Source organism: Pantherophis guttatus, chromosome 1 (assembly GCF_059756535.1).
Source record: "Pantherophis guttatus breed Tessera chromosome 1, ASM5975653v1, whole genome shotgun sequence".
Lineage (NCBI taxonomy): Eukaryota > Metazoa > Chordata > Lepidosauria > Squamata > Colubridae > Pantherophis > Pantherophis guttatus.
In genome coordinates, this window is record NC_142063.1 from 201,566,947 (window position 1) to 201,594,711 (window position 27,765).

A 27,765-nucleotide genomic window follows, 5' to 3' on the forward strand; every position below is an offset into this window, starting at 1 on the left:
AAATCTGCTCCAGCAATTTACCTCTTTGCAGCAAGCAGCAGAGCCCTGCACAAAACAGCTGAGAGCAAATCAGCTGAGAGTCGGGAGGCCGATCCAATCAACTTGTGCTAATTAGGCTGTGCTGAAGCTGAAAGGAGCTGTTTTTTCTTGCTGTTTGCTTGCAAGGAGGTAACTGCTGCGAGGCAGAGGCCAAAGGGTGGGTGCCAGTGGGTGGGCAGAGCTACATTTGGTGTATAAGACGCACCTAAATTTTCACCCCCTTTTAGGGGGGAAAAAGGTGCAACTTATACTCCGAAAAAATACAGTAATTGTGATTGACAGCTGTTGTCCAGTGGTATGAGACAACTTGCTGCGGGACAATTCAACAATTTGATTTAAGTATTTAAAATAATTTAAAGAATATTTTAATTTTTGTCATTCATATTTCATTTTGTCCCTCCTTTTGCATCCTTTCTTTAATGATTCTATTCCACCATTTCTTTGATACTAGTGTAACTCTTCTCCTGCAGCGAATTGGCCGTGGTGAATTGTCCCACAGCAAATTGGCCATGCCGAGTTGGCCGCACTGAGTTGTCCTAGACCCATTGTCCAGAGGCTGTATTATACCTCTGTGTTAGTATACAAGAGCACATACCATTGGAGATCTCTTGAAGAAAAGCTTTGCCATAGGTGAACAGATATGGCAAACAGTTGCATAAATGTTCATTGTAACTTTAGGTTATGATGATTGATTATGTATCAAGCTGATGTCAACTCTTAGGAACCACATAGATAGATTTTCTCCATGACAATCTGTCTCCAATTGGTCTTTCAGATCTTCCAATGATCTGATAACTGAGTCTAATCTTGCTGCTGGTTATCCTCTTTCTTTCCTTCAGCTTCCCCGAGATAGTAGTTTTTGAAGCTAGAAAAAAAGATGCCTCCTAGAATAAAATATAGAGTTTGTGTAATGATATGGTTCTTACTTGATGCAAATTTCATTAAAAGTTTGAATAGATTAATTATTGTTACCTTGCAGACATTTTATTACCCAACTAGGTAACATCATCAGTATTACAAGGAAGTGGGGTTTGCTCTCTGCTTACATATAATAGCTTGCCCTCTCAGTATGGGTGAGAGTGTTGTTGTTGGTTTCTTGATTAGACTGTTGTTTATTCTTTGGTTGTTTGTTTGAGTTCCTTGGTTGAGGTATTGTTTACTGCTTGATTCTTGGTCTAGTAATAATTTCTGTAGCTACCTGAATGGCTATTTATTTGTCAGTAACAATTTTGGGGATTCTATTAAGAAAAATGTGTTGAAGATCTTAAGTAGCCTTTAATTATAGGTGCTTCATTTGGAATCAAATATAGAGAGGTGCAAGCTACATGTATGATTAATAGAGTCGATTCAAGGTAAATTAACCACTTTCAACATTTCCAAATTAACAAGTCACTAAATAGAATCTTGATGTTAAAATGAAAATATTTTCTTTTCCCTGGACCGTAGGAGGGTTCAGCTTGGTAGCTCCATCATACCCGTGGCCCTATTCTTATTAAATTTATTATAGATTTTTTAATTTGCTCAAGTTTTAAGTTTGACTTACCAAAGTTGAATCTAAAATTCCTTAATCCTAAATGATCCCATGATAATTTTATTCATACCTTTGAAAAAGCATGTAGGCTGCTTGAAAATTGTTTCCCTGCCTTGGCTGTGTTGCTAATGAGCATTTTCTCCAACCCTCTTTTAATTTGATCCTCCAGATCTTCTAGATTTAATTCCTCAAAAGACTAGAGAATTGCTCTAGACCTACCAATCTACCAACCAATAACTATACCAAGGTTATATTCTTGTTTAACTACCCTGTTTCCCCCAAAATAAGACATCGCCTGATAATAAGCCCATTCGGGTTTTGAGCATATGGCAATAAGGGCAAGAGCTTATTTCAGGGTTCAAAAAAATATAAGACAGGGTCTTATTTTCGGCAAAACAAATCCCTAGTATGTTTTGTAAATTTACAGTTTCCCTTTCCCAGGTATAGTTCCAAAATTGCCTCTAATTGTAATAATTTGTGAAGTTCACTGAGAGTATTCTCACTTTGAAGAAGCAGCTCTTGCTGAAAAGCATCTTTGCCCTTCACAAATAAATATGCTGACAAATAGAATAGTATTTAGCTTTGGCAGAATACATGTTTACAACATATCAAAGTCTATAGTTTGCATCGGTTTTAGACCAGAGGCAATTATTCCTTTTGTGAGAATATATATATATATATATACATACACATACACACACACCTATACATACATACATACATACATACATACATACATACATACATACATACATACATAATGTCAGTGATGAAATACATAATAAAAAACTTTCTAACACTATGTTTTGGTAAAAATATAACCAAATGCCTGCCTGCTCTTGTTATAGACTTTCTTTAAAGGACTTTTGAGGTAAGAAGGATCGGTTCTATTGGCCTGAGCATGTCGATGCATGCTACTTTGGTACTGTTTCTGTCAGCTGTTCCTCTCTACATGTGGAATTCTAGATTTTGACCCTGGAGTCCAGCCCTAGCTTCATCACTGCCAAAAGTCAATTCAGTTTTATATCTTGTTCAAAGATTTCATGTCTAACATCATTACTGCTGTTTTAAGGTCACTGTACATGCACCATCCTTGATGTTAGCGGCTATACTAAGGAATCAACAGTGTTTCCTTTCCTTCCCCTATTCAGTTTCATTGGAGAAGTGGGAGACACGATGACAGTAATAAAAGAGTAGATATCAGTGTAATGGAAAGAAGAGCAATATTCTATACTATCAGTCATCACCATATAAAGTGCACTGATCCAAACTGAGGCAACAGTGCTGTTAATTCACTCTTGAGAATTGTTCAGAAATTATTAAAAAAATAGCCTGTAGTAGAGTGGGGGAAAGGAAAACAACAGAAGATTGTGGAGAATAACATGGGGATTGATTTTTTTTTTTTTTTGAATAATTGGCAGAAGTAACTGAGTGAAAAGTAACAGAGGCACCACAGATCTTTTCCAGTATTTTTCCGTAGTTAGTCTGTCCAATTGTGAAAGATTTTTTGAATTCTGTATTTAGAGGTTAAAGTTAATCAGCTAATCAGTATTAATGCTGGCTTTATCATTCCTGTGGGAAATGGTACATCTTAAGTAGGCTGAGCTGATAGCCCCCGATGTGCAATTAGAAAGGGCATCAATTGTTTTTAAAGATAGATTCTAAAAAGATTTTTTTCCCATGAAGGATACGCTGATTCACATATATTGGATCTATACCTATATAGTATCTGCTTGCTATCTTCCACAGCTAAACGTTTGGTGGGAGTTCTCCTTCTCTAATGCATACAGTTCAAACTACTGTACCAAACTACTTACGTTCATGCAAAGAACTGTATTATCTTTTCCTCCATTTTGAACAAGTAGCCTTTCTTCTATGTTCTAAAGCTAAAACAAAAATAAAAACCTGCAGATACTTTTAAAAATAATTCATGATGGGGCTGAAGTGGCCTTTCAACAGAAAGCAAATGTAACACCCCTTTTGTTTCTAGTTTTATTTTCTTAATGTCAGTTGGGTTGGGTTTTTATTACCTATGTAATGTTTGTTTTTCTTTCATTCTAAACTGTTCTTATTCTTTATCATTTGTATGTTTCTGTAACTACTTTGCCTCACATCTTTCATTATGTATGAGACAAACCTACATTGCTTTCTATTGAAATCTGTTGTGAAATAGTTTTCTGTTTCTGATTTTAGCAATAATATTTTTTCTGAAAATTTTAAAACTATGGTAAAGGATAGTAACAAAGCAGTTAGGAAGATGCATTTACAGGTATCACCATAGTCCAGTCTTGTATTGCTAAGTTAGTCAGATTCTCCCCCCCCCCCAATATATTATTATTAATTTGGGAGAGGCAAGTTAGAATTATTATGCATTTTCTTGAAGTGCAGGTTTTTTTTAAAAAAAATGATGTTTGAAAAAAATGTGCTTTAATTTGCAGCATTTCATGCAATTTTTGTAATGATTGAAAACAATACAAATATACAGTACGTTCTTAATAGAAAATAGTCATAAAATAAAGAAAATTTTATTTATATGATATTGATATCGAGAAAATCCAAAATCATTAAGTATATGTTCCATGTATAATTGAGTGATAATATTTCTGAGTTTCTATAATAGAACAATGATTAAGGATAAAAGATAGTGACTATAGATTCCATTATTATTATTATTATTATTATTATTATTATTATTACTATTATATAGCTGAATTAAACAATCTTTTGGTATCTCAATTTTGAGTCAGGGTGACTTTCTTGGACATTTATAATACTTGGAATTGCAAATATAAATAGATTTTTTTAAAAAATACATTGGAAATTCACCTTTCTGTATTATTATTTCCTTTTCAGTAGAATATGTGACTATAATTTATCTTTGGCAAGTACAGAGAAAATATGCTTCTTAAGCACAGTATGAATTGAAGGAATCTTTTCTTCTTCTTCAAGGCTATCATACACTAGTGAATAAATTATTTATTTTAGATAACAAATTTTGTATTCCTTGTGTAATTGTTTGTATACTAAACAGGATGAAAGTGTTACTGAATAAGGGTATATGTATACTTTTAGGTGTAACTCAGAGCTGCCTTCAGCTCTTAGATAAAAGGTCAGATTTTAGTAAACTGGTTAATAAGACATAAATATAGACATTTCATATGATGTACCATGTAAATGTAAACCTTTGTAGTTACACGTTTTTGCAGCTGGAGAATTGTTTTAAAAGGCATGTAATTTATTAGCTATCGGTAGCTACTTTATTGCTTTGCCGCACTGCAGTAATAAATAAAAGAAAGTGAACTGATTTTACAAATGGCACACAAGGTGCACATTTTGTGAAAAAAAGTCTTTTTTTTAAGAATTGGCATTAAATCCTTTTTTTGTGATGACAAAGAGGCTAAGAGTGCAAACTGTATTTTCTGTTTATCGAAAACAGAGTCTTTTTTTCTCGAGGGCATTTTTTCCTATGATCATCAAGGGATTTCAAAAGCAATAAAGTGTGGAATCATTGTTCGACTTGAACAGTATTAAAACTTAGGTTTTAATTTTGGTGAAGTAATAAGATTTGAACCTGTCTCATGTTACAGCACTGTAAGGCATTTAGCAATTGTATTTTAAAGGAGGTTTTTAAAATGCATCTCACTTGTAGGATAACTGTCTGTCTAATAATTAATAGCGTCTTCTTGGTATGAACTGCTTTTTTCATATCAGCTATTTAGGTTTGTTAGTAAAGATTACAATAATTGTAAGGATATTCATTCCTAATGAAGCAAATATCTATTTTTTTCTTTTTCTTTCCAATTGCTGTTGAGGTTATATAGCTAATAATGTTTAGAGATACTGTTTGCTAGCGCTGCTTGAAAATCCAAATAGATATCATGATTAGAGCAGCAATATATTCTATTCAGATATCAATAGCAAGTAATAAAATATTAATCATTTAGCAAAGTAGCATTGCATAAATGCATTGTTTTCTTACATGTTGCAAGTGTGACACAGTGACACCTGACTTGCTTTGTAAAAGCTACATAAAGATATAAACTGTAACAATCTGTACCTGTCCAATGGTGTGTAGATAATTAATCTTTTATTATTCTAATGGGACTTGCTCAAAGTGGCTACAGATATTTAATTTCAGAAAACCAAGCTGTGATCTTTCAGGAAGATACACATACTAACTGCCTCAATTAGCCATAAGGATTTTTCCCCCCTTTCATTTTAATAGATGGCCAGACTATAAATATTAGAGGATCTGAAATAAATCAACATATTATCATAGGGATACAATGTGTGAGAGCTAATGGTGTTTGGGAACCTTTGACAGATAGTTTGGATGAGGCAGATTGTCCGCCTTTCGTATCTGGCCTCCATTACTATGCCTGCAGGCAGTTTAGTCTTATAGTTGTATACTGATGTCAGAATTACTACTGAGTGGCTAGCAATGACAGATGTCTATAATTACAGGCAGTGCTTCTAGTAGTTCAAAAGACCCAGCCTATGTTGAACAATTATCTTATTTCTGGTCTGCCGAAGAGTAGTGTTCAAATTGCTAGTATTAACTATGGTGTGTTTTCTGCCTTCCTCCAAGGCTTTGATATAAATGTGTAAAAGGCATTCTATTATTTATCTTAACCAGGCCTCGATCCAGGAGATTTCATACATATTGTTGATTATGAACAGTTCTCCGCTATGCATATGGTTTGTGCTCTCATCCATTAGGAAATTATAATTTTTCTAAGTCATCAGTTTTGCAGCAATCAATAAGACGTTTGTTTAGCAGTGCTTGCAGGATATAGGGGAATTTTATATCCTCAGGTACTAGAAACTGGTTGTTTTCCTCTCTGCTGAAGACATTTTGCATATGGATGACAGCATCCACATATGCAGCCATGCACATAAGCTCCTTTGTAAATGACCTTCAACATTGTTGAAATGAGATGATCCTCTTTCTCTGCCAAGCATAGTTTCCCAATTATGTCATTAGTTACAGTGATGCATTAATTGATATAATATAGCCTACCATGTTGCAGTTATCAGGATCACCCTGGTAAGCCTGTTAAAACTTTTGTTGAAAGGAAAGAGACAGAAACAAGGAAGAATGTTCTTGTCAGTTCCAATGTGATTTTTGAATAGGGAGAAATAATAATGTAATACATTGCATAAGAATATCCAAGAAAGTAATATATAAATGGTATTAGTTAGGCAAGGTAATGATATAGAGGGAAGAAGTCAATGCTCATAACCCATGCTTCAGTGCTTTGCATGCAAAAAGTTCCAAGTCCATACCTCATATTGTAAGTAGGGATAAAAAAAGATTCCTGTCTTTGATCTTCACAAACTTGTCATCTACTGTAGACACTAATGAGCCAGATTGGCAAGTGCTCTATCACAGTGTTGAGGCATCTTATTAGACCCAGCTTCCCTAACCATGCATTCTTCAGCTATGTCACCAGAGTTGTTGCTGAAACCCCACTTCTGCTTGCAGATTTCTCAGAAGATAGCGATAGACCTGGTCTAATTCTTAATTTTGAGATCATCCAAGATCAGACATACACAATTGAATAGGGATTCCAGACAAAGGAACATAAAACTAGATTTCAAGGATTTGTTAGGGATGAAAATGCACCGAAAGTACGTTATACATCTCAAAATACTGTTTTCATCTTCCTTCAGGATAGTTGTCAATAAAATTGTCGTGCTGTTGCGTTTAAACTGCTTTTCCTCCTATCACTATGGCAGGAAAATTATTTGCATGTTATTTGTATCCTTTATCACTATTCTTTTATTTCCAAAATAACTGCAATTTAACATTAGGTGAAGATTTCTCTATGTTGTTAGGTGTTTAGACCTGACCACCATGGCCAATTATCAGGGTTATATTATGAGTCTAAAGAAATCTGAAGGATTAAATATTAGCCATTTGTAATTTATTGCTCATATAAATTGCTGGTCACCTTGTGAGTTTAGTTGCATGGAAGGGGAGGGGTCCTAGTTTTTCCTTTTGTAACTGCTATTTTTTATCTTGCTGAAAACAGTAGTAATTTCAAATTAGCTTCTTTTCAATTGACGTGAAGTATGTGAATTTTATATTCTGGCTACCTATGCCTGAGCAGGTATATTCACATATAAAAGTAAGAAACAACCTAGAGAAATAGCAAAGTAAAATGTGAACCATCATGTTTTTCCTCATTTCTTCCATTCTACTTACCTTCTCTCTGAACTTGGCTGGAAATAGTTTGTTTCCCCTATATTATCCGGTGACAAAAAATATATATGTAATAATGGTGTCTGTACCAATGTCCTTTTTGCCAGCAAAGCCTGAATAAAGTTCAGAAAGTGGTGAGATCTAAAATATTTATGCTGGACCTCTGGGTAATAACTTTCCTGTAATTTTGTGAAGATTCGCTATCCCAAATCTTAATTCATTATTATAGCCCTTACAAAACACAAAACCAATGCTTTCTGGTATTTTCGTATTTGCACAGTGTGAAGGATTCATTGTTCTAGTTTAATTTGTTTCATGTGGTGTTTTTGAGTACATTCCATACAGAGCAGTTATTGAATTTCTCTGACTGTCATTATATACCCGAACAACCTTTAGGAACTCTCATTCTCCATCTCCAGTTTTATAATATGCTTCATATTTTAAGGATTGACATAATTAGCTGCTGCTTTTTAGCTAAACATATCTGGGGCCAAAGGATTATATTAACATTATAGCAGTGGAACTTTAATCTGTGTAATGGTTATAACATACTTCCTCAACGTAAAATTAAATTCAAACTTGAAGTTCAATTTCCATCTCCTACACTCTTTGAATACCATTAGACAAGCAAGATATTCTTTGCAATGAAGAAACAATATAAACAGGGTGTTCTCATTTCTGTGTTGCTAAAACATTATGGCATTTCAGATATTAATTTGGGAATAATATAGTTAGATGCTGCTTTCTCCTCATCACACTGTTTTATGAGGAGAGATGCAATTTGAATGGAAGTCATAATTGAACATTATCTTGATTTCAGCCAGTGCTTAAATATTATGCTAAGATTAGAAATTAACAGTCAGATTTTTTTTCAGGCTACAGTTCCTATAAAGCAAGTCAGTATGGTTATGGATTATTGAGATCATAATCTGAAACATGTAAAGGGCATCAGATTTCTTATCTCAGATGAAGCCATAAGTGTTCAGTATGGATTATAAACTATACATTGGGCCATACTGTTCCATGTGCAATAAGCATTTTGCATTAGATATTAGTTGAGGTTTATGGGTTTATCTTTTACATCTGCTTTGTTCCTAGTGCTGTCAAGTACTGTGAAAGTTACATCCCAAACTGTATAATCGGCAAGAATACAAAGCCAAATGGAGATATCTGTTCAGAATAAGCTTCTATTAGATTCCATCAGGTTCCATATTTGAAGATCCTGGGTTGAGTCAAGTGAGTTATCCTATGATGTATGGTGACTCTAGGTGTAAATGTGGTGTCGGGGGGCAAAAAGCGTATTGCATCTACCTGTCTTCTTTCTGAACCTGACCTCCACATTTTGGAAATCTCAAACAAAGGAGAAGCTCAACTGAAGCATCTAGGTCTGACTTCCTAACTTGATATACTGAGGCTAAATGGTGAGCTACAATAACCAGCCAAACTAGATACGGTTGATTTAGGCTGTCTATAGCCTTAATTTTCATAACTGAGACCCCGGAATTTAAATACAAAGAGAAGAGAGTAAAATGCATTTCTCTCAGTTCTATTCCCAGCAGAAGACATATTCCCTAAAATTCAACTACGACTTGGTGGGGGGGGGGGGTTGGGGGGGGGGACAAAAACAAGAGAAAGGGAAATTACTGCCAGGCCTTTTTTCATCTCTGACGTTAAAATCTTGTCCTATTCCTATTTTCCTGAGGAAACCCCATTATGGAATTCAGTGGCAATTATTTGTAAGTTAATATCCATTGCTTCCTCTCAACTGGGGTTGAAGATCTGTCCATCCTCCATCCCCCTCATTACCCGACTTGCCTTTTCCTGCCTCAGAGGCAGCCACCAAATTTAGCGCAAAGCAGTGGTGAAATCTGAACCGGTTTGCTACCGGTTCGCTGGCTGCGCATGCATGCTGCATGCCAAACGTGTGCTGCACACGCAGTATGCGCCAAAAGGAGTCTTAGAAAGGTAAGTAGAACAGTGAGGGGGGAATCAGCTGTGCTGTGCAATTTAGCTTCACTAGAAAGCAGGATTTACTGCTTTCTAGCAAAGCTAAACCGTGTGGCACAGCTGATCGTCAGAAATACTGGTTTGGTCGAACCGGTAGCTTTTTTTACTACCGTAGCTTTTTTTACTACCAGTTCGCCCGAACCGGAGCGAACCTGTAGCATTTCACCCCTGGCGCAAAGGGTGTGGTGGAGCGTAAAATTAACAGATGTGCCATTACAATTTGGCCAGCCAGCCTTTGCTTTCTTCAAAATAGACTAAGTGGAATTTGTGTGGGTGTTCTCTGGTTTTATGATTTTTATTTCCAAACTGACTCTCGGTATTATCCTCGGTGGTGCAGTGGTTAGAATGCAGTACTTCAGGCTACTTCTGCTGATCACCGGCTGCCAACAGTTTGGCAGTTCAATGGCTCAAGGTTGACTCAGCCTTCCATCCTTCCAATGTCAGTAAAATGAGGACCCAGATTGTTGGGGGCAATATGCTGACTCTATAAACTGCTTAGAGAGGGCTGTAAAGCACTGTGAAGCGGTAGATAAGTCTAAGTGCTATTGCTATTATCTAAACTTTATTTGAAGGCTTTTATTTTTGTGTTTTATGACCCTTAATTGTGGCATCTAGATGCTGGACTAGAATTGGAAGACCGTGAGTTTTAGTTCTCCCTTAGACATGAAATTATATTGAAGTGGGTTATACATCCTTCAAGAACACTTTTTTCCCATTGAGGATCGCATCTGAGGTAGCGCTCTCCATGAGTTGCTATATTGAAAAGGGCCATATTAAAAAGATCAGGTAGGACAGCCTGCTTGCTTCCTTGTCACTGTATGGTGGCCATGCCAACCCTGGTTTGACTCACAAAATCGCTCTTCCTTTGGCTCTTAGATTTTATGGTTTTTATGGGATTAAGATCGAACTTTTGTATTCCTGTTTTCCAGTACTTGCAGTCAGTATAGGGATTTTATTGGGGATTACAGGAGTTGTAGTCCAAAATAGAACCTTCAGAGCCATGAAATGTCCACCCCTACTTCAATTGACTCATTATCTGTAGGAAAAACAAACGTAATAAACTTCTATGCAATACCACATAACTTGTAGTTTATATGGTCATTTTCAACCATCCTAATTTAAGAAGCTTCTCTTTCCCAGAACATATTGTTTAACTATGTTACCCATCCTGCTGCTTAAAATGAGTTTGCCACCAGTGAAAACAAATCAGATTGTTGTTGTTTAATGAGCTTTTCAATTAACTTATTCAGTGGTTCAGATAAATAGGTTTAAGAGGTAATGATCCTGTTTAGCACTCAGGTTTAACTGTCAAATTGTAGCAGGCAAAGGATATCTCTAGGGATAAGGGTTGACACAGATCTTGATTGGATAATAGAAATCAAAGCTAAAGCATGGTAAAAAGGAGTAGCGGAAGCCGCAAGGATAACTGTGAATTAAAGTAGGGTTCTCTTGTTTGACATTTCTACCAGTGTTTTAAACTCTGTTTTGAGTTGTAAACGGTGGTAGAACAAAATACAGCATAACCTATTCTCTCTTTTTCATTTCCTTTCTCCCTTAAAGTTGCAACTAGAAGTATATGTTTTTATTTCAAGTCTGAAACAAATACATAGCCTTCCTGATGTTCTTTTGAACTATCTCTGAACAGCTTTCATGTGGCAGAAACAAAACTGCTGTGATCCTGAAATCATTTGACAGACCGGTTAGGAGAAGTCCGGGCATGTGTTGCCCTCTCTCTTCCTTCAGGCCAACCTGCCTCTCCAATTTTACTAATGCTTTGCCTTGTTGGCCTGGCTGCCTGCTGCTGCTACTGAATGTGGCAATTCCTACTAGCTCACAAGCCTTCCTCTTCCCCTCAGATGGTGACAATGGGCCGGGCAGTATATCCCATTGGCCCACCTGCCTCCTGACCTTCCCAATGTTTTCTCTTGCCCTTCAGCTGTTGCTATTGATGTCCTGTTGATGCCCTTGGTTTAACCCACAGCCTGAAATCATTTTTGCCTCAAACAACTCTCTTTCAATCCATATCTTGGACAAAACAACTTTCTCTATCTGGACCAGTTACACATGTTTCCCTCTGTGTATGAAACCACCCCAGACCAGGGGTGAAATCCAGCAGGTTCTGACAGGTTCTGGAGAACCGGTAGTGGAAATTTTGAGTAGTTCGGAGAACCAGCAAATACCACCTCTGGCTGGCAGCCCTGAGTGGGGTGGGAATGGAGATTTTGCAATATCCTTCCGCAGGAGTGAGGAGGTAATGGGGATTTTGCAGTATCCTTCCCCTGCCATGCCCACCAAGTCACACCCACCAAGCCACGCCCACAGAACCGGTAGTAAAAAAAATTGGATTTCACCACTGCCCCAGACTCCTTGTTCTATGCATGTTTATTGTTGGTTTTTTAATGAATCATTTTGCACATACAGTATCCAGTTACATATATTTCAAAGGGTGAAATAGAAGTATGTATTACTAAGAATAAAGAGAATAAAGATTATATTTTACTAATGAAATGCTACCTCTTGTGGTATCTTCTTCTTTGCCACTGGGGATCATATATTAAAACACTATGGAACCAATGTTTGTTTGAATGAATGTTTGTCTGTTGCAGTGAAATTATGGTTCTGAACATGCCTGAACAAACAGATCTGATACTGTAAATGAAATTGTAATTTTTAATAATCTTGGGTCTACCTTGTTAGCTTTCAGGAAATGATTAAGTTATAAGTGTGACCCTGTATCTTTATTTAAATTGTTTGGTTTATTATTTTAGCCATGATTCAATTATTGTTTATTATATAAAATTATACCATGAGCATTTTATTGTTGAAATTCTAACCATACTGTCAGCTCTTCAAAATAGTCCAGATAAGAAGTGCCATCCATAAGTACTAACACTAGCTTTATTGTAAGGTGGTAATAACAAAATCTTGCAAGTCTGAAAGCACTTCTCCCTCCCAAAGAACCAAGGAGGGTCCCCTCTGAGATGCTTTTCACACCCCCATTCCTTTTGTGGGCTGAGATATCTTTGTCTAGGCTGTACCTCTTCTCCTGTTTCTCAAGGATATTCTCATCTACCGTTATTCCCACCAAGTATCTCAATTGCACTGGATAAAACATCTTGTCTAAATGTAATTTGCACTGTAAATTCCGTTTTTTCAGAGTAAATCATATAGTAACGGCAAAGCACCTTGTGCAAAAAAAACCCCTACTCTTGTGTACACAAAGCCTTAAAAATACCTCTAAGATATTGCTGAAATAATTATTGTAGTAATAATTGTAGAACAAACCACAACTTTACAACTAAAGTTGGCTACTAGTTGAATATTTTAAATTTGCAGCGATAGACAATCAATTTTCAATCAAATCAATCAAATCCTATCGATTTTAGGAAAGAATATAAACTATGGAAGGGGGCCAGCCTATTTACCAAAGCAGCTGAAGGCAGGATAAGAAGCAATAAATGGAAACTAATCAAGGGGAGAAGCAACCTAGAACTAAGGAGAAATTTCCTGACAGTGAGAATAATTAAACAGTGGAACGAATTGCCTCCAGAAATTGTGAATGCTCCAACACTGCAAGATTTTAAGAAGAGATTGGAGAACCATTTGTCTGAAATTGTGTAGGGTTTCCAGCCTGAGCAGGGGATTGGACTAGAAGACCTCCAAGGTCCCTTCCAACTGTTATTCTGGAAGGAAGACAAGAAATTAAAGAGCCTCAATTAATGTTTTAGAAGAAGAAAAAATACAGTTCCATTCCAGGAACACCTAAATTTACAGTATTAAAGCTGTGATCTTATGCACATTTATCAGAGAACAGATCTCACTGAACTGCTTTGACTACACATGTGTAGAAAATTAATTTACACAATATTTATGGTCATTGTTGATCCTTTCCAATCTACTTATAATTGGAACCAGCTTCTTGGAAATGAAACATTAGTTTTATTTCCTAATGTAACAGACTAGAGAATAAGAATTAGGAGCAGAGACTAAAGCACTGTTGGTCTGGAACTTCAGTCTTTAAATCCCAAGTAGAAATGAACAACTAAATATTTTATTTTTTATTTTTTTAAATAATTTTTATTAATATATTCTATGCACCCATACACAAATCCTGCCACCATGGTGTAATGTGAGTACATTGTCCATAAATATAAAGTCATTCCTTTATACATACATACTTGCCATCATATATATACATCATCATATATCTATTCTCTCCTACCTTTTCTGGACCCAATCGTACCATAATTTCCAACTGTTATAAAATTCTGAATCTTTTTTACCATTGATCAATCTAGTTAATCTATCTGATTCCGCACACTCATTAATTTTATATATTATTTTCAAATCCATCGGTAAGTATTGATTTTTCCACTCCTGCGCATACGCTAATCTTGCTGCAGTAATAATGTGAATCAACAAAAACCATATACTTGATTTAACATTCAAAGGCTTTGCCCCCAACAGGCCTTAATTCTCGGGCCTTTTCCAAATTGATCTGTGTAATTTCCAAAACCCATTGCCGTATTTTTTTCTAATATTTAACCGCCTGCAGGCAGGTCCACCATTGGTGAAAATAAGTTCCATTACTGTAACCGCATTTCCAACAGCAGGAAGATGTCCCGGGAAACATTTTAGCTAGTCTCGCAGCGGGGAGATGCCAACGGTAGACTATTTTATATATGTTTTCTTTGTATGAAGAGACCATGGTTAATTTCATATTTTTCAACCAAATCTGTTCCCATTGCTGGAAGTCAAGGGGATATCCAAAATTTCGCCCCCACGCTATCATACAATCCTTCACTACATCCTGTCCTATCTGCAGAGACAATAAATATGCGTAACATTTAGATAGTAACCCTTTCCCTCCTTCTAATAAGATCTTATCCAGTTCTTGTCTTTTACGGTAAATTCCTTCTTTATATAAATCTTTTTTATACCTGGAGTGCACTTGGGAATAAGACCACCAGTCTATCTTATATCCTTGAAGAGTTAATAATTCTCATGACTTCGGATTACCCTGAACATACAAGAAGACTTCATATGTCAAAGTTTTCCCCCCTTTATACAATGTCGGGTAGATCTGAGCTTCCTGCGCTGAAATCCAACATGGAACTTTTGAATATACTCTTCTTCCAATCTTTTCCCAAGTGTACCCAAGAGTCCTACGTAAATAGTGATCATCAAATTGTCTGGGGCGGCCGGACGCTCCCGGCCATAGAAAATAGTGCCAGCCATGTTGAAGACCGGCTCCCTCAAATGTCAAAAGTCGTCTCTTTTGTAGGGTCATCCATTCTTTCACCCAAATCAAGTTCGCTGCTTGGTGATAGAGCTCCCAATTTGGGAGTCCAAGTCCTCCTCTGTTTTTGGGTTCTTGTAACATTTTAAGTCTAATCCGCGGCTTCTTTCCCTGCCAGATAAACTTGGATATACTCCTGTCCAAATTTGTAAAAAATTCTTTTTTTTTTTAATTGAAAAAGTTTTCAAATACAGATTTTTCCCCTTTTTTCCCCCCCTCTCCCTCCCCCTCCCTAACCCCCCCTCCCCACCCCACCCATCCCCCCCGTGACTTCTTCATAACAAAAAAAAAACCTAATTCATAACAGATTACTTACTCCCTCCTCTAGATATTGACCTTTACTTACTAAAAATATTATTAATATTATAACATCCCCCTTTATCCATACATTTCAGAAAAGAGAAAAGAGAAAAGAAAGGGAAAAAAAGGAAAGAGAAAAAAAAAAAGACATTATACTATGACATTATAACTTCTCCACTTTAAAACTATACAATAAGTCCTACTTTAACATTTAATCTTCTATGTATATTACTATGACATTTCAAAGCAGCCTTCCCCATCAAATCTAGTTTAACATTTATTCCACTGTATCCATTTCCTCCACTCCCCTAAATATATCACTTAAAAATCCCTTTTCTTAGACTAATCAATCTACTAACTAGCTTATTCACCCACTATCAAGCAAAATTACCATACACAACATTTCTTAATATCATTGATTCACTGCCCACACTACTTAAAAATCTATGTCTATATTTTCCATTATATCTAAATAAAAAAAAAAAGAAAGAAAAGACAATAACTTTAAATTTATAATCCATATAGTATCTTCTTTAAGATCTTTCCACTGGATTGGTAGAACCAACATCCATAATCGGGTAACATAACTTGCTGGTGCAACAGTTTATTCAAGATCTTCAATCATATCTGCCCCCATCAGTAGTAAATATCTTCTTATATATATAAAAGTAAAAACAACCACCCGAGTGACATTATAATTATATTCCATATAGTAATAATTATGGGTTTCATCAGGATTATTAATTCCCGTCATCATAGTGGGTAACAACCCGATCTTCTGCATGCCCCAGCATAATTCTCTTGCCTTGTAATTCGAGATAATATAATATATTTATCAACACAAAAAAAAAATTCCAAAATGGATAATTCAAATCCATCAGTTTAAGGCTCATTTCACGTCCCCAAATTACGGCCATGCAGAGATCTGCCACAATCTTCAGGATGATATTAACCAATACGTCGCCTCTTCTGTGTTTACACATAATAATTCATATTTTAAAGTCACTGGCTTCACTGTTGCCTGATTTAGAAATTTCTATATTTATGCCACCTATTTCTTTTTTTTCTTTTCTTTTTGTGGGTTTGTTTTCCATCCTGGTTTCTTTTCTACAAATTGTGTATCATCCGGTCGGATTTTGTTCTGCTTTGTAGATTGGTCTTGTTGGTTTTTTTTTTGTATCTCATATTTCTTTTTTATCCCTTGTATTTCACCTAATTGGTTTCCATGCTTATCCTTGCCTTGATAAGTCATCACCTTAAGGTTAGATGCCACTTCTCTCAGATTTGTAGATAGTCCAGCTGGGGTATCCAATAAATCCAAAGGCAATTCTTCTGGTACAGTCTCTATATTTCGATATTTTACCTTTATTTCCGGCTCCTTCTGCTTATCCTGTATTATACCTGAAGATGTTAAGTTCATTTTCAACCTATTTTGATAAAATTCTTCCGCTCTTTCAACAGTGTTTAGCTGATATCTTTCTCCTTGATATCTAAATATAATACCAATTGGGGCGTCCCACCTGTATAAGATATTTCTCTTTTTTAACTCATTCACCAGAAAACCAAATTTCTTCCTTTCCATCAATATCTTAGGTGGGAGTTCCTTGTAAATCCAAATCTTTCTTCCATGCAATTGCAACTTAGAATTGAAGGAATTTTGCACGATGTTATTCCTAATTTCTCTGTCTGTAAAATAAATCACCACATCTCTAGGCAATTGCCTATGCTTGGCAATCCAGGAGTTAATTTGATAAACTCTGTCAATCCTACAAAACACTTCATCAGGTTGAACCTTTAGAATCCCAGCTAGAAATTCAGAAGATATTTTCCTTAAATCATCTCTATTATTTTCCTGCAAACCTCTTAATCTTATCGCATATTCTGTGAAATTATATTGTGCCATTAAAATCTCTTTTTCAATCTTCTGTTGCAGATTTTCTGCATTACCATACTTTTGATCAGCATTCATTTTAGATTTTTCTTCTAAGCTATTATCCTGAATATTTATCAAGTCATTTTCAATTTTTTGGATTCTATTGTCCAATTTATCTTGAATTCCTTCCATTTTAGACTCTAGTACATTAGTATTTGTGTCCAACTGCATCATAAATTCTGTAAAACCATTAGCCATAGATTTCACCAATTCTTTAATTTCCTGCTTAAATTTTTCAAATTGCTGATTCACAATCTCCTCCCTTCTTTCAATCTCTTCTATAAAAAATTCTATTATATTAAAATCAGGTTTCTCAGACTGAAGAATTAAGACTTGTTCCTTTAAGTTGTTGGTGGGGGAATCCCCCCCCTTCTTGTTTATCTGACTTTATGAGTCTCGGTGCCATGTTTCTGCCCAGGCAGACTTTGTTAAAAAAAAAAAGCAAGAAAGACTTCTTTCCAATCAACAACAATATCTGGTCTCCAAGGGAGAGAAAAAGAGAAAAAAACACAGGAGCGAAGTTTTGTCTACAAATGTAGCCAGTGGTATTTATTCCGCTACATTGTAGTAATAAAAAACGGAAGGACTTTCCCTTTCTGCCTCTCCTCCAGCCGACGCCATTTTTTAAAAGGCTTTTTTTTCCCCCTCTTTCTTTTCCTCCTCTCTCTTAAATAATTTCTTTTAAAAAATCAGTAAAATACTTGCAGTTCAGTATTACAGGTCCAGCTCACATTTTCTTTGAGTAGTCTGTTAAATTTGCAGGCTTGCTTTTGACGCCTGGCTCTGCATCAGCAGAGGTCTCCCAAAGCCCGGAGCAGCGGCTGGGGATACGGGGCATCTCATCCGCTCCGTCCCAAAAGTAAAGGAAAAACTTTTGGGACTCCGCAGAGAGTTCTACCCACCCCTGCCGGCTCTATCTCCGTTTCCTCATGGAAACGGAGTTTTTTCGAGCCACCATTCCGTTGTGAAGGCGGCTCTGACAGGCGATGGAAGCTGACGATCCCGAAGGAACGTCTGGCAGCGACAAACAGCAAACAGGAAGTTGAATTCTTTATTCAACCTTACCGGGGCTGTTTGGAATAGAAATAGCCATTTGGATAACACGCATATCTTAATGGTTGCCACCCTTCCCAAAATTGATAGCTGGAGGTTTTTCCATCTTTCTAGATCTCTGAGCATCTGGTTGTAAAGAGGAAGATAGTTATCCTCCTTTATGGAGGAGCATCTGGCAGTCAACCATATACCCAGATACTTAATTTTATTTGTCATTCTTAAACCCATTAACTGCTCCAACTGTTGCCTTTGCATCTGAGTCATATTTTTCGCTAGGATTTTAGTTTTTTCTTCATTCATCAGTAATCCTGCTACCTCCCCATACTCTCTAATCAAGCGTAATAATTTCAGGCCCGAGTCCAGTGGTTGATCCAAAATAAATACAAGATCTTCTGCATAAGCCTGGACTTTAACTTCCTCCTGCCTAATCTTCATTCCTCTTATTTCCGTATTTCCTCTCACTTCTCTAAGCAGGGGCTCTAAAGTCAATACAAATAGCAATGGGGAAAGGAGACATCCCTGTCTTGTACCTCTACAAATTTGGATCCTCTCCGTTTCCTCTCCATCTATGAGTACTCTTGCAGTCTGCTCCCGTTAGATATCTCGAATTGCCCGAATGAAATTCCCACCAAACTCCATATATTCCAATTGAGAAATCATAAATTCCCAACTGATTCTGTCAAATGCCTTTTGGGCGTCAACAAAAATTAAAGCTAATTGTTTATCTGGGCGATTTTCGAAAAATTCTAATGTATTCATGATAATTCTAATATTATCTCGTAAGTATCTATTAGGAAGGAAGCCGTTTTGGTCTGAATGAATGAATTGGTTAAGGAAACAGTTAAGTCTGGCTGCAAGGACCCCCGCAAATATCTTACAATCGGAATTTAGTAATGATATCGGTCTATAATTCTTAATAAGAGATAGGTCAGTTCCTTCTTTTGGAGTAATAGAAATATAAGCCTCTGTCCAAGATACTGGAACCTGAGCCTCTTTCATAACCGCATTGAATAAATCCGTCATGTGTTTCCCTACAACGTCAAACACTATTTTGTATAGTTCAACTGGAAGGCCATCTCTACCCGGGGTTTTGCCATTCGCCTATGCTTTCATAACTGTTTCTACTTCCTCCATCGTAAATTCCGCATTAAGAATATCCTTCATTGTTTCCGAGACTTTAGGCAAGTCTGTCTTTTCCAAATATTTCCGAATTTCACAATGGTTTCTCTTCAGATCGTATAAATCTTTCGCCTTTAACAACTAAATATTTTAAAATTCATAGCATGTTACTGAAATGCCACTCTTTATTTTTCTTTCAGGTTTATGCTCGAATGTCTGAAGTCTTGGGAATAACTGATGACAATCAAGTTTTAGAAACATTTATGTCAAAAATGTGAGTTTATGTCTGAGTTATTGTATACAATTGTTTTTGTTGCCAGAATTTATGATTTAAATATTAAATTTAATATTTAATAACATGTCAATGTTATATATCAAACTATAAATTTTCAATTTCAGATTACATGTGTATGTAATCCATATTATCTCCCAGTCTGTTCCTCACTATCACTGGTTAACAGTGTTCTGTTACTTCATTTGATTGAAATTTGAAAATTTGCTATTTTTCATATTTTCCTTTTATATATAATTTTAAATTTTACTTTAAATTTTACTTTAAATATATTGCAAAAGTAGAAAAACTATTATCTTTTCTTCCAATTTAGTAATTGCATTAATTAAAACTATTTATGATAAACTTGACATTAAAAGAGAAGAGGAGAAGCAAATTTTTAAAAAGTATAGCAGCTTCCAGGATTATTATGTATGCAATCGCTTGCACCTATCCTGCTGAAAACTTCATTGTATAGAGTTTTTATATTTTTATATATATATATATACTTATATTTTGCTAGAATATATCTTTGTAAACATTTTCTTTTTAATATTTTAGTGTTACAAACCTTAAATATTGGGGGACATGTGAGCCTGTGATTTCAAGAACACTTCAGTTTTTAAATGATCTTTCTGTTGGATATCCTTTTAATTGTTTATTATACATGATATCTGAAACTGGACAGCTAAAAAAGGGAAATTGAACTTGAATTGAAATTTTAAACAGTCTTAATGTACAGAGATGTTTAACATTAGTCATTTAATTAGCCTTTTTGATGCATAAAACATGTTTAAAATATTGTCTTTCTTGTATAAAAAGTTCTCCGACTTTTTAATGAGCTATCAAACTAATTTCCTGCTTTAATAGGTAAAGTCTAACAACACTAAGTATTAGACTATAGTTAATAACCCACAGTGACTGGATGTAAACAGTATGTAAGGCAAAACCAATAAAATGCTCTGTGTTTATCACAGGTGAGTAACCTGTACCTTCCAGATATTGCTGAGCTTCAATTCCCAGCAGTTCCATCCAGTATTACCAGTAGTGAAGGATGCTGGGAGCAGTAATTCAGAATTATATGAGAACCCATCGGTTGCTGAACTTTAGTATGCTGTGTGAATTAAGCTAGTCTCTCATTCATTCATTCATTCATTCATTCATTCATTCATTCATTCATTCATTCATTTCTTTAAATGTATTATGGCTGCCCACTCCAGCAGCATCTGTGCAGCTTACAAAATCTAATATTAAGTTAAAACAATTATAAAACATAGACAAAACGAAACAGCCTGAACTAAAAACGGTCATGAAAATGCAATGCCACAGCTCTCTTCCCCAATACATTAACCCCAGGCTTGGGACCAAAGCTAGATTTTAAGGAGTTTTCAAAGACCCAGCAGACTGGGCACCATTTGTATCTTTGGATAGATGTTGTTCTAAAGGGTGGGAACAGAGAAGCCATACTTCCTTAGTTCTACAAGATGGCAACAGTGAGGCTGGTGATCTAAAAGGCAGTAATTCTTGTATTCCTGTAATGTGATCCTCTTAATATTCCACCCTGAGTGAAATATTTGGAATACATTCAATGCTGAAATTCACTAGGACTTTATGGAGTGAACATTCCCTGCAAATTCAGTTTCATCAGACCCACCGAGGAGGTAACCATTTCCTAGGCATGATTTGTGGGACTGCGATCCTGATTCTTGATCCATCCACTAAGAAATAGATTTCATTCACACGGAATGTGAATTTACTGTTAGATAAGCTCACTTCAGAATCTATAAATAGTCTAGTTCCATCACTCCTCAAGAACTACAGTAAAACAAACCCTTTCTCTGAGCTGTTATGCTCGGAGCCATCTCAGAAAACCTCTCCTACCACTGTTGTGCAAACTTGAAGGTTCCTAGAAAGCAGGAAAAAAAGAAAAGCTTTTTTGTCTATCATTTTTGTACCCTTTCCCAGAAACACAGACAATATTCATTACTCCAAGGTTCCCTGATGTCATTCTTTCTCTACAAAAAGATATGACTTTCTTTGAATATCCCCTGCTGTTAATATGATAACTCTGCAGGTATTTCATCCTGAAGCATTTCATCTTGATAAAGGAAAAGGTAAAGGTTCCCCTTGCACATATGTGCTAGTCTGTCCTGACTCTACGGAGCAGTGCTCATCTCTGTTTCAAAGCCAAAGAACCAGCGCTGTCTGAAGACGTGTCCGTGGTCATGTGGCTGGCATGACTAAACACCAAAGGCGCACGGAACACTGTTACCTTCCCACCAAAGGTGGTCCCTATTTTTTGACTTGCATTTTTTACATACTTTTGAACTGCTAGGTTGACAGAAGCTGGGACAAGTAGCAGGAGCTCACCCCATTACGTGGCACTAGGGATTTGAACCACTGAACTGCCAACCTTTCGATCGACAAGCTCAGCGTCTTAGCCACTGAGCCAATGCATCCCTTCATCTTGATGCACAATACTTTTCTGCCTTATATGATTATTTCCACAGATCTCAGGACTCAAGTACCTGGGCCCAGGTTGAGGGTTAGCACTGTAGAATGGAATCCAAAGCACTCTGTTTCACAAAGCTTTTAATATTTTTTATTCTGTCCAGTTCCTTTTTAATTATTGAAATGACATTTCATTCCATGCTTCTTAGTAGACATCGTTTTTCAGCTGCTGTTGTTTCAGTTTAGTGTTTTGTTCCCTTTGCTGCAAAATGCAATCTTCATTACAGTATAATTTTAATTCTTTTTTTGTATGCCACTTTATTATGTCCTTTAGAAAGTGAATGATTTTTCTTTCTTTCAGGGAGTGGTGGACATCCACATTTAGTATAATGTGGGGCATACTAAAGATTGTTTTTAGTGCCAGGACAGTTTTTAAACTTTTATGTATTTAATAAGGTCATTTTACACTACAAATTAGTTTAAATGTTAGCAGTTTCTGGAGCTACATTCAGGCTTTCAGAGTCCATACTTCACTTGAGGACCTACATTATCATGCCTAAACCATAAAGAGGGATTATTTTTTAACATCTGTGCTACTTAGGTAGGATACTCAGAACATTTTGAAGCAAATACAATTTTATAATTTTCGATATACATTTTTGGAAAAAAACCTACTCACTTTTGCCACATACATTCATTCATACATACCAACCCTAGCTAGTCAGTCAGATTCAGTTGAGGTGGGACACTCAACGAGGTATTACATTTTCCACCCTCTTTTATAACTTCCAGTGATATCCGCACTATTTGGTATTTTTCCATTGGAGTGCAAGTATACCAGTTTATATGGGAATTATCTGTTTGAAACCATCTCTTCATTCCTTATGTTACATAAGATGAACACTTCCAAAACACACCCTTCTGAATCTTTTAGTGAGTCTTACTTATTACATCATTCATACATGTCAGTTAAACTACAGGTAGTCCTCGACTTACAACGGTTCATTTAGTGAGCGTTCAAAGTTACAATGACACTGAAAAAAGTGACATGGCTGTTTTTCACAGTTACAACTTTCCATCATTCCCATGATCATGTGATCAAAATTCAGATGCTTGGCAACCGCTTCATATTTATAACCGTTGCTGTGTCCCGGGGTCATGTGATCATCTTTTGCGACCTTCTGACAAGCAAAGTTGGTGGGGAAGCCAGATTCACTTAACAAGGGGGTTACTAACTTATCAACTGCATGATCCACTTAACAACTGAGACAAGAAAGGTAATAAAATGGGGCAAAGTTCACTTAACAAATGTCTCACTTAACAACAGAAACTTTGGACTCGATTGTGGTCATAAATTGAGGACTACCTGTAATGCATAGCGCAAAATTATATAGCACTAACAATATGATAGTTAAAACATGGCCTTATATAAATATATAGGGATGATGAATGGAAGACAAGAAGCAGATCTAACAGGACACAAGCACAAGGTCAGATCCGAGCCTGTTTTTGTAGTGATACGGATGATGAAGTGGAGCTCCTTCTCTGTCCTTATTGCATTTGCCAAGCTGCACTGTTCATAGTGACCAGGTCCTTTACTAGAGAAATAAAGTTGGAATGAAAAACCTAGTGAGCATAAATTGTGACCATATGTTATTCATTCCAGGTTGGAAGTTGAATGGAGAGGATATGATAATAGTAGGGTAATAACTTTGGATGTTTAGAGCCTGGATGCAAAGAAACAGGCTCAGATTTGTTAATTCAAAAGCCTGCTGACTCTTAAGACAATACCAATTTTGGTTCTTCATGTGGTAGCACTTCCCCAAAAGAGTAAATTCACATAATTTTGGTGGACCTCTGGGACTCAAGGCTTGTTGTGGAAGAGCAGGTAGCAGCTATGACCAAAAGATTCTTTAATAAGCTTTGGCTGGTATGTCTGTTGTGCCCTTGTTATCTATTAGATTTCTTTATGACATATGTCAGAATGGGCAACATTCTCTATGGAGGACTCATATCTCCAGATCCAGAGCACAAATGTCCATATACAGATCCCTTAACTCCTTCAGTTTTCAGTATCCATTGATAGTAAGTGTAGCACATTTGTCCAGCCCTAACTCCATTGCAATATCTTGGCTGTATATAAAAAGTGTTGAGCAGCAATTCCATTTCAGATGCTGCTTTTCCATACTGCTTCTGATGCTCCATGTAAAGGAAGTGAGATAGCCTGGCAGATGTTTTTGACGTTTCATAACCATGGCCTGACTTGTTCAAGTATTTTTTGACAGAGGAATTAATGCAGTGACAAATGGTAGTGAGTCTCCTTGAAAGATTCCCATCTTAATGTTAATCTCTTCCAGTCTATCACAATTGACCAACAACCATGTCTTCCATTGTGCCATTGATCTTTGCACAAAGCTTTCGACCGACTCCTCTAATTTCTAGACACTTGATTATCCAATCATGTGGCAGGGACTCAAATGCCTTCAGATGCTCTATGTAAAGGAAGTGGGATAGCCTGGCAGAGGTTTTTGATGTTTCATAGCCACAGCCTGACTTGTTCAGTATCCGTGCCACATTCAACTTGTCTTCCTTCTCTTCCAGTTTTACAGAATCATCTTGTCAGTTAAGAACTGATCTTTTGTTCCTTTGCTGTTTAGGTGGTTTCCTTTTTGCTCAGGTAGAAAGAGCTTCTTTTCAATTAGATTATGGGTATCCAACCTTTTGACTTGCCTGAGCCACATTGAGTGAAGAGGAATTGTCTTGGGCCTCATATAAAATAATATAGTTAATGTACTGTGTATAAATCACATAATTAATGTTAAAAGTTTAAAATCTTATATGGTGGCATTACTAGTGCATGGCCTCATCCAGCTCATGGGCCATGAGTTGGACATCCCTGAACTAGAACCATCAATTTTAAAGTTTTTGGTAAGTGCCCCGTAATTGCCTAGTGTTGACTTTTTGTTGGATCTTTCATTGTCAAGTAGATTTTGCCAGATGTTAACCATTCTTCAATTTTAGCCCCTTGCAATATGTTGTTATATTATTATTACTATTAAGATTATTCATTGCTATAGTATTTTTGTTCTTTCTTTCGTAACCCTTTTAGTTGACAGATAATTTTACTCAGTTATTTATTTAATACGCAGTATAAAAAGTTCTTAGGTTATATACAAAATCAGATTAGCTTTGCAGATTATTTCCTTAATTGCCCGCATGAAATGAACATTATTTTGAATAAATAAAATGTTGCCAACTAATAAATCACCCAAAATTACATAATTTTTATCTTCTACCTGTTTTAAGTGGATGCAGCATGGTAAAGCTAACCTAACTGTTGTTTCATTTTATTCTTGTGTGTTAGTATTAGTTAAGTTTAAAATTGTATTTCTTGGCAAATGAGAAAAGAATTCAGAAGTATTAAGACACCCACTTTTGTGCTAGAATTTAATATGCAACTTTTTATTGGAAAATAATCGTCCTTGTCTGGCAAAATCCACCATGCAATATTTCTGTTAGTAGACATAATGTAATAAAGGCAGGGAGGGCTATTTATCACAACAAATTTTGAGGATTTCAGGATTCTTTTTATTATTTTAATATATTTCTTTGGTATTAAATCAGAAAAATGATAAATTACACCTGTCGAGGTTGCTTTTCCTTTTTGCTGGAAAATGATGAACAACCCAATTTTGCTGGTCATTTTGGCTTTTACCAGTACATATTTTTTTCCTCTTAAAAATTTATTGGCTCAGCTTTTAAAGAATAATACTAAAGTACTTTTTATTTCTTACATATGAAGTGTTTATAAATACTTCTGGTATTGCAAACGGTGACCTTTATAACATTGCAATAGTTTATCAGAACAACTCTGGCTGTAGTGCTCACTTAACACAAGCATGCTTCATTCTGATGGGGATTATGCCAGTGTGGTAGGTTGAAGATTAAGCTCCCATTAGGTATACAAAATTTTGTGAGAAGCACTGGAATTTTTTGGGACATCACATTCCATTGACTCATTTTCAAAACACAGAGTACATTAAATTGTGATTAATTTAAGAGGCTAAAAATAATTAGTTTATTTTTAAATGCCTTCTCGTTGTTTAATTCATTCATATGTATATAATGTCCTTTCAGTAACAATTGCCATGTGTTTCTTGAAATTGCTGCTTTTATTATGCATAAGGATTATTTATTGCCATGGGGGGTATGTTACACTTTAAAAATAATTTTAGAAACGATAAAAGAGAGGAAAGGGGAGAAATTTTAAGCAACAAGAGGCAACAAATGATTTGTGTTGCTGTCTTCTTTTGTATTATTTTAACACTTTTTCCAAGCTTGCATATTTAGAGATATATTAGCCCAATTTGATTTTAAGGCTCGGTTATTTGAATTATAAATCATTACGTCCCTTCTAGCTTGATCAGTCATGGAATAGCTTTGAATTCATTTACATAATGGAATGTGTTAGTGTTTCTTTTATGTTGGTGCAGCAGTGCTGCTTTCATGTATTCTCTTTTGTTTCTAATAATTAACTTTATCATAATGTTTCCTGTAACTGGGCCTGTATACTTGTGTGTGTGTGTGTGTGTGTGTGTTGCTTTTGTTTGTTTTTGTGAAGTTACTGCATGCAAATGACTCTTTTAGAATTTGGGGTTTCTACTTCCTCATGTTTACATTGACTGAAACTTTTCTTTAGATTTAAGAAAGGTAAAGTTCTTAACCTGAAATGTTTGGTTTCGGTTGGTAATATTTGCATTAATGTTTAATAACTGAAAAAAATAAAAAAAAATTAAAATGAGCATTTTAAAATCTTATCCATTACCAAAAAGAAGACAGCTTACTTAAACTTGGTTAATTGAGCAATGAACCATGTAGTGGTCTGAACCTGGTTTCCCCAATTTGGTACCACCCAGGAGGATTGAGACAAAATTCCCAGAATTCCTAGTTTTATTTGCAACCTATTTAGGAGCTTCCAGCTCAAGAAGGTTGGTAATTCTTTACATTCGTGTAATAAAGATAAAAATTATGGCCATTTTCCAGTATTGATTTTAAGTAGTGTTGATAATTATCATGAGTTTATGATCATGAAATCTAACCAGTCCCTTTTGTTTAAACATGCTACATGCTTATAACATGAATTATCGCCATTATGTAAATAGTATTACAAGTAAATTTCCAAATTTAAGGACAGATAAGCTGTATGCAGGTGAAACCACAAAGATGCAGGTGTATACTTGAGATAAAAGGAAATATAAGTATTTTCATATTTTCATTTTAATTTAAATAATTTCCAGATTGCCAGTAAAACTTTTCAGTAAAGGTCAATTTACTGCTACAATTTCAGTTCTATTCCTACATCCTGGATACTGTAATGGTTGGTTCACAGACTGATGATAATTCAGGACTCAGTGTTATGAATCTACAAACTCCTCCTCTGTTATTAGTAAAAAGAAATGCCTCCCTTCTTGTGCACAAAAAAGTCATTTCAAAAAAAGCGAGAAAGCTCTATCCTAAGGAGAATAGGACAGGAATAATTCAGTTGCTGAACTTCTTG

At 35.8% G+C, this 27,765-nt stretch overlaps 1 protein-coding gene across 2 annotated transcripts in view; it reads left to right on the top strand.

Moving 5' to 3' along the window:
• RANBP17 (RAN binding protein 17) overlaps positions 1–27,765 on the top strand; it is a 198,653-nt gene that overhangs the window by 90,927 nt on the left and 79,961 nt on the right. For both annotated transcript variants that reach the window (XM_034432307.3, XM_034432308.3), the window contains exons 15-16: positions 19,687–19,760; positions 20,319–20,399. In XM_034432307.3, coding sequence (XP_034288198.2) covers positions 19,687–19,760; positions 20,319–20,399 — 155 coding nt within the window. The remainder of the gene's footprint in view (positions 1–19,686; positions 19,761–20,318; positions 20,400–27,765) is intronic.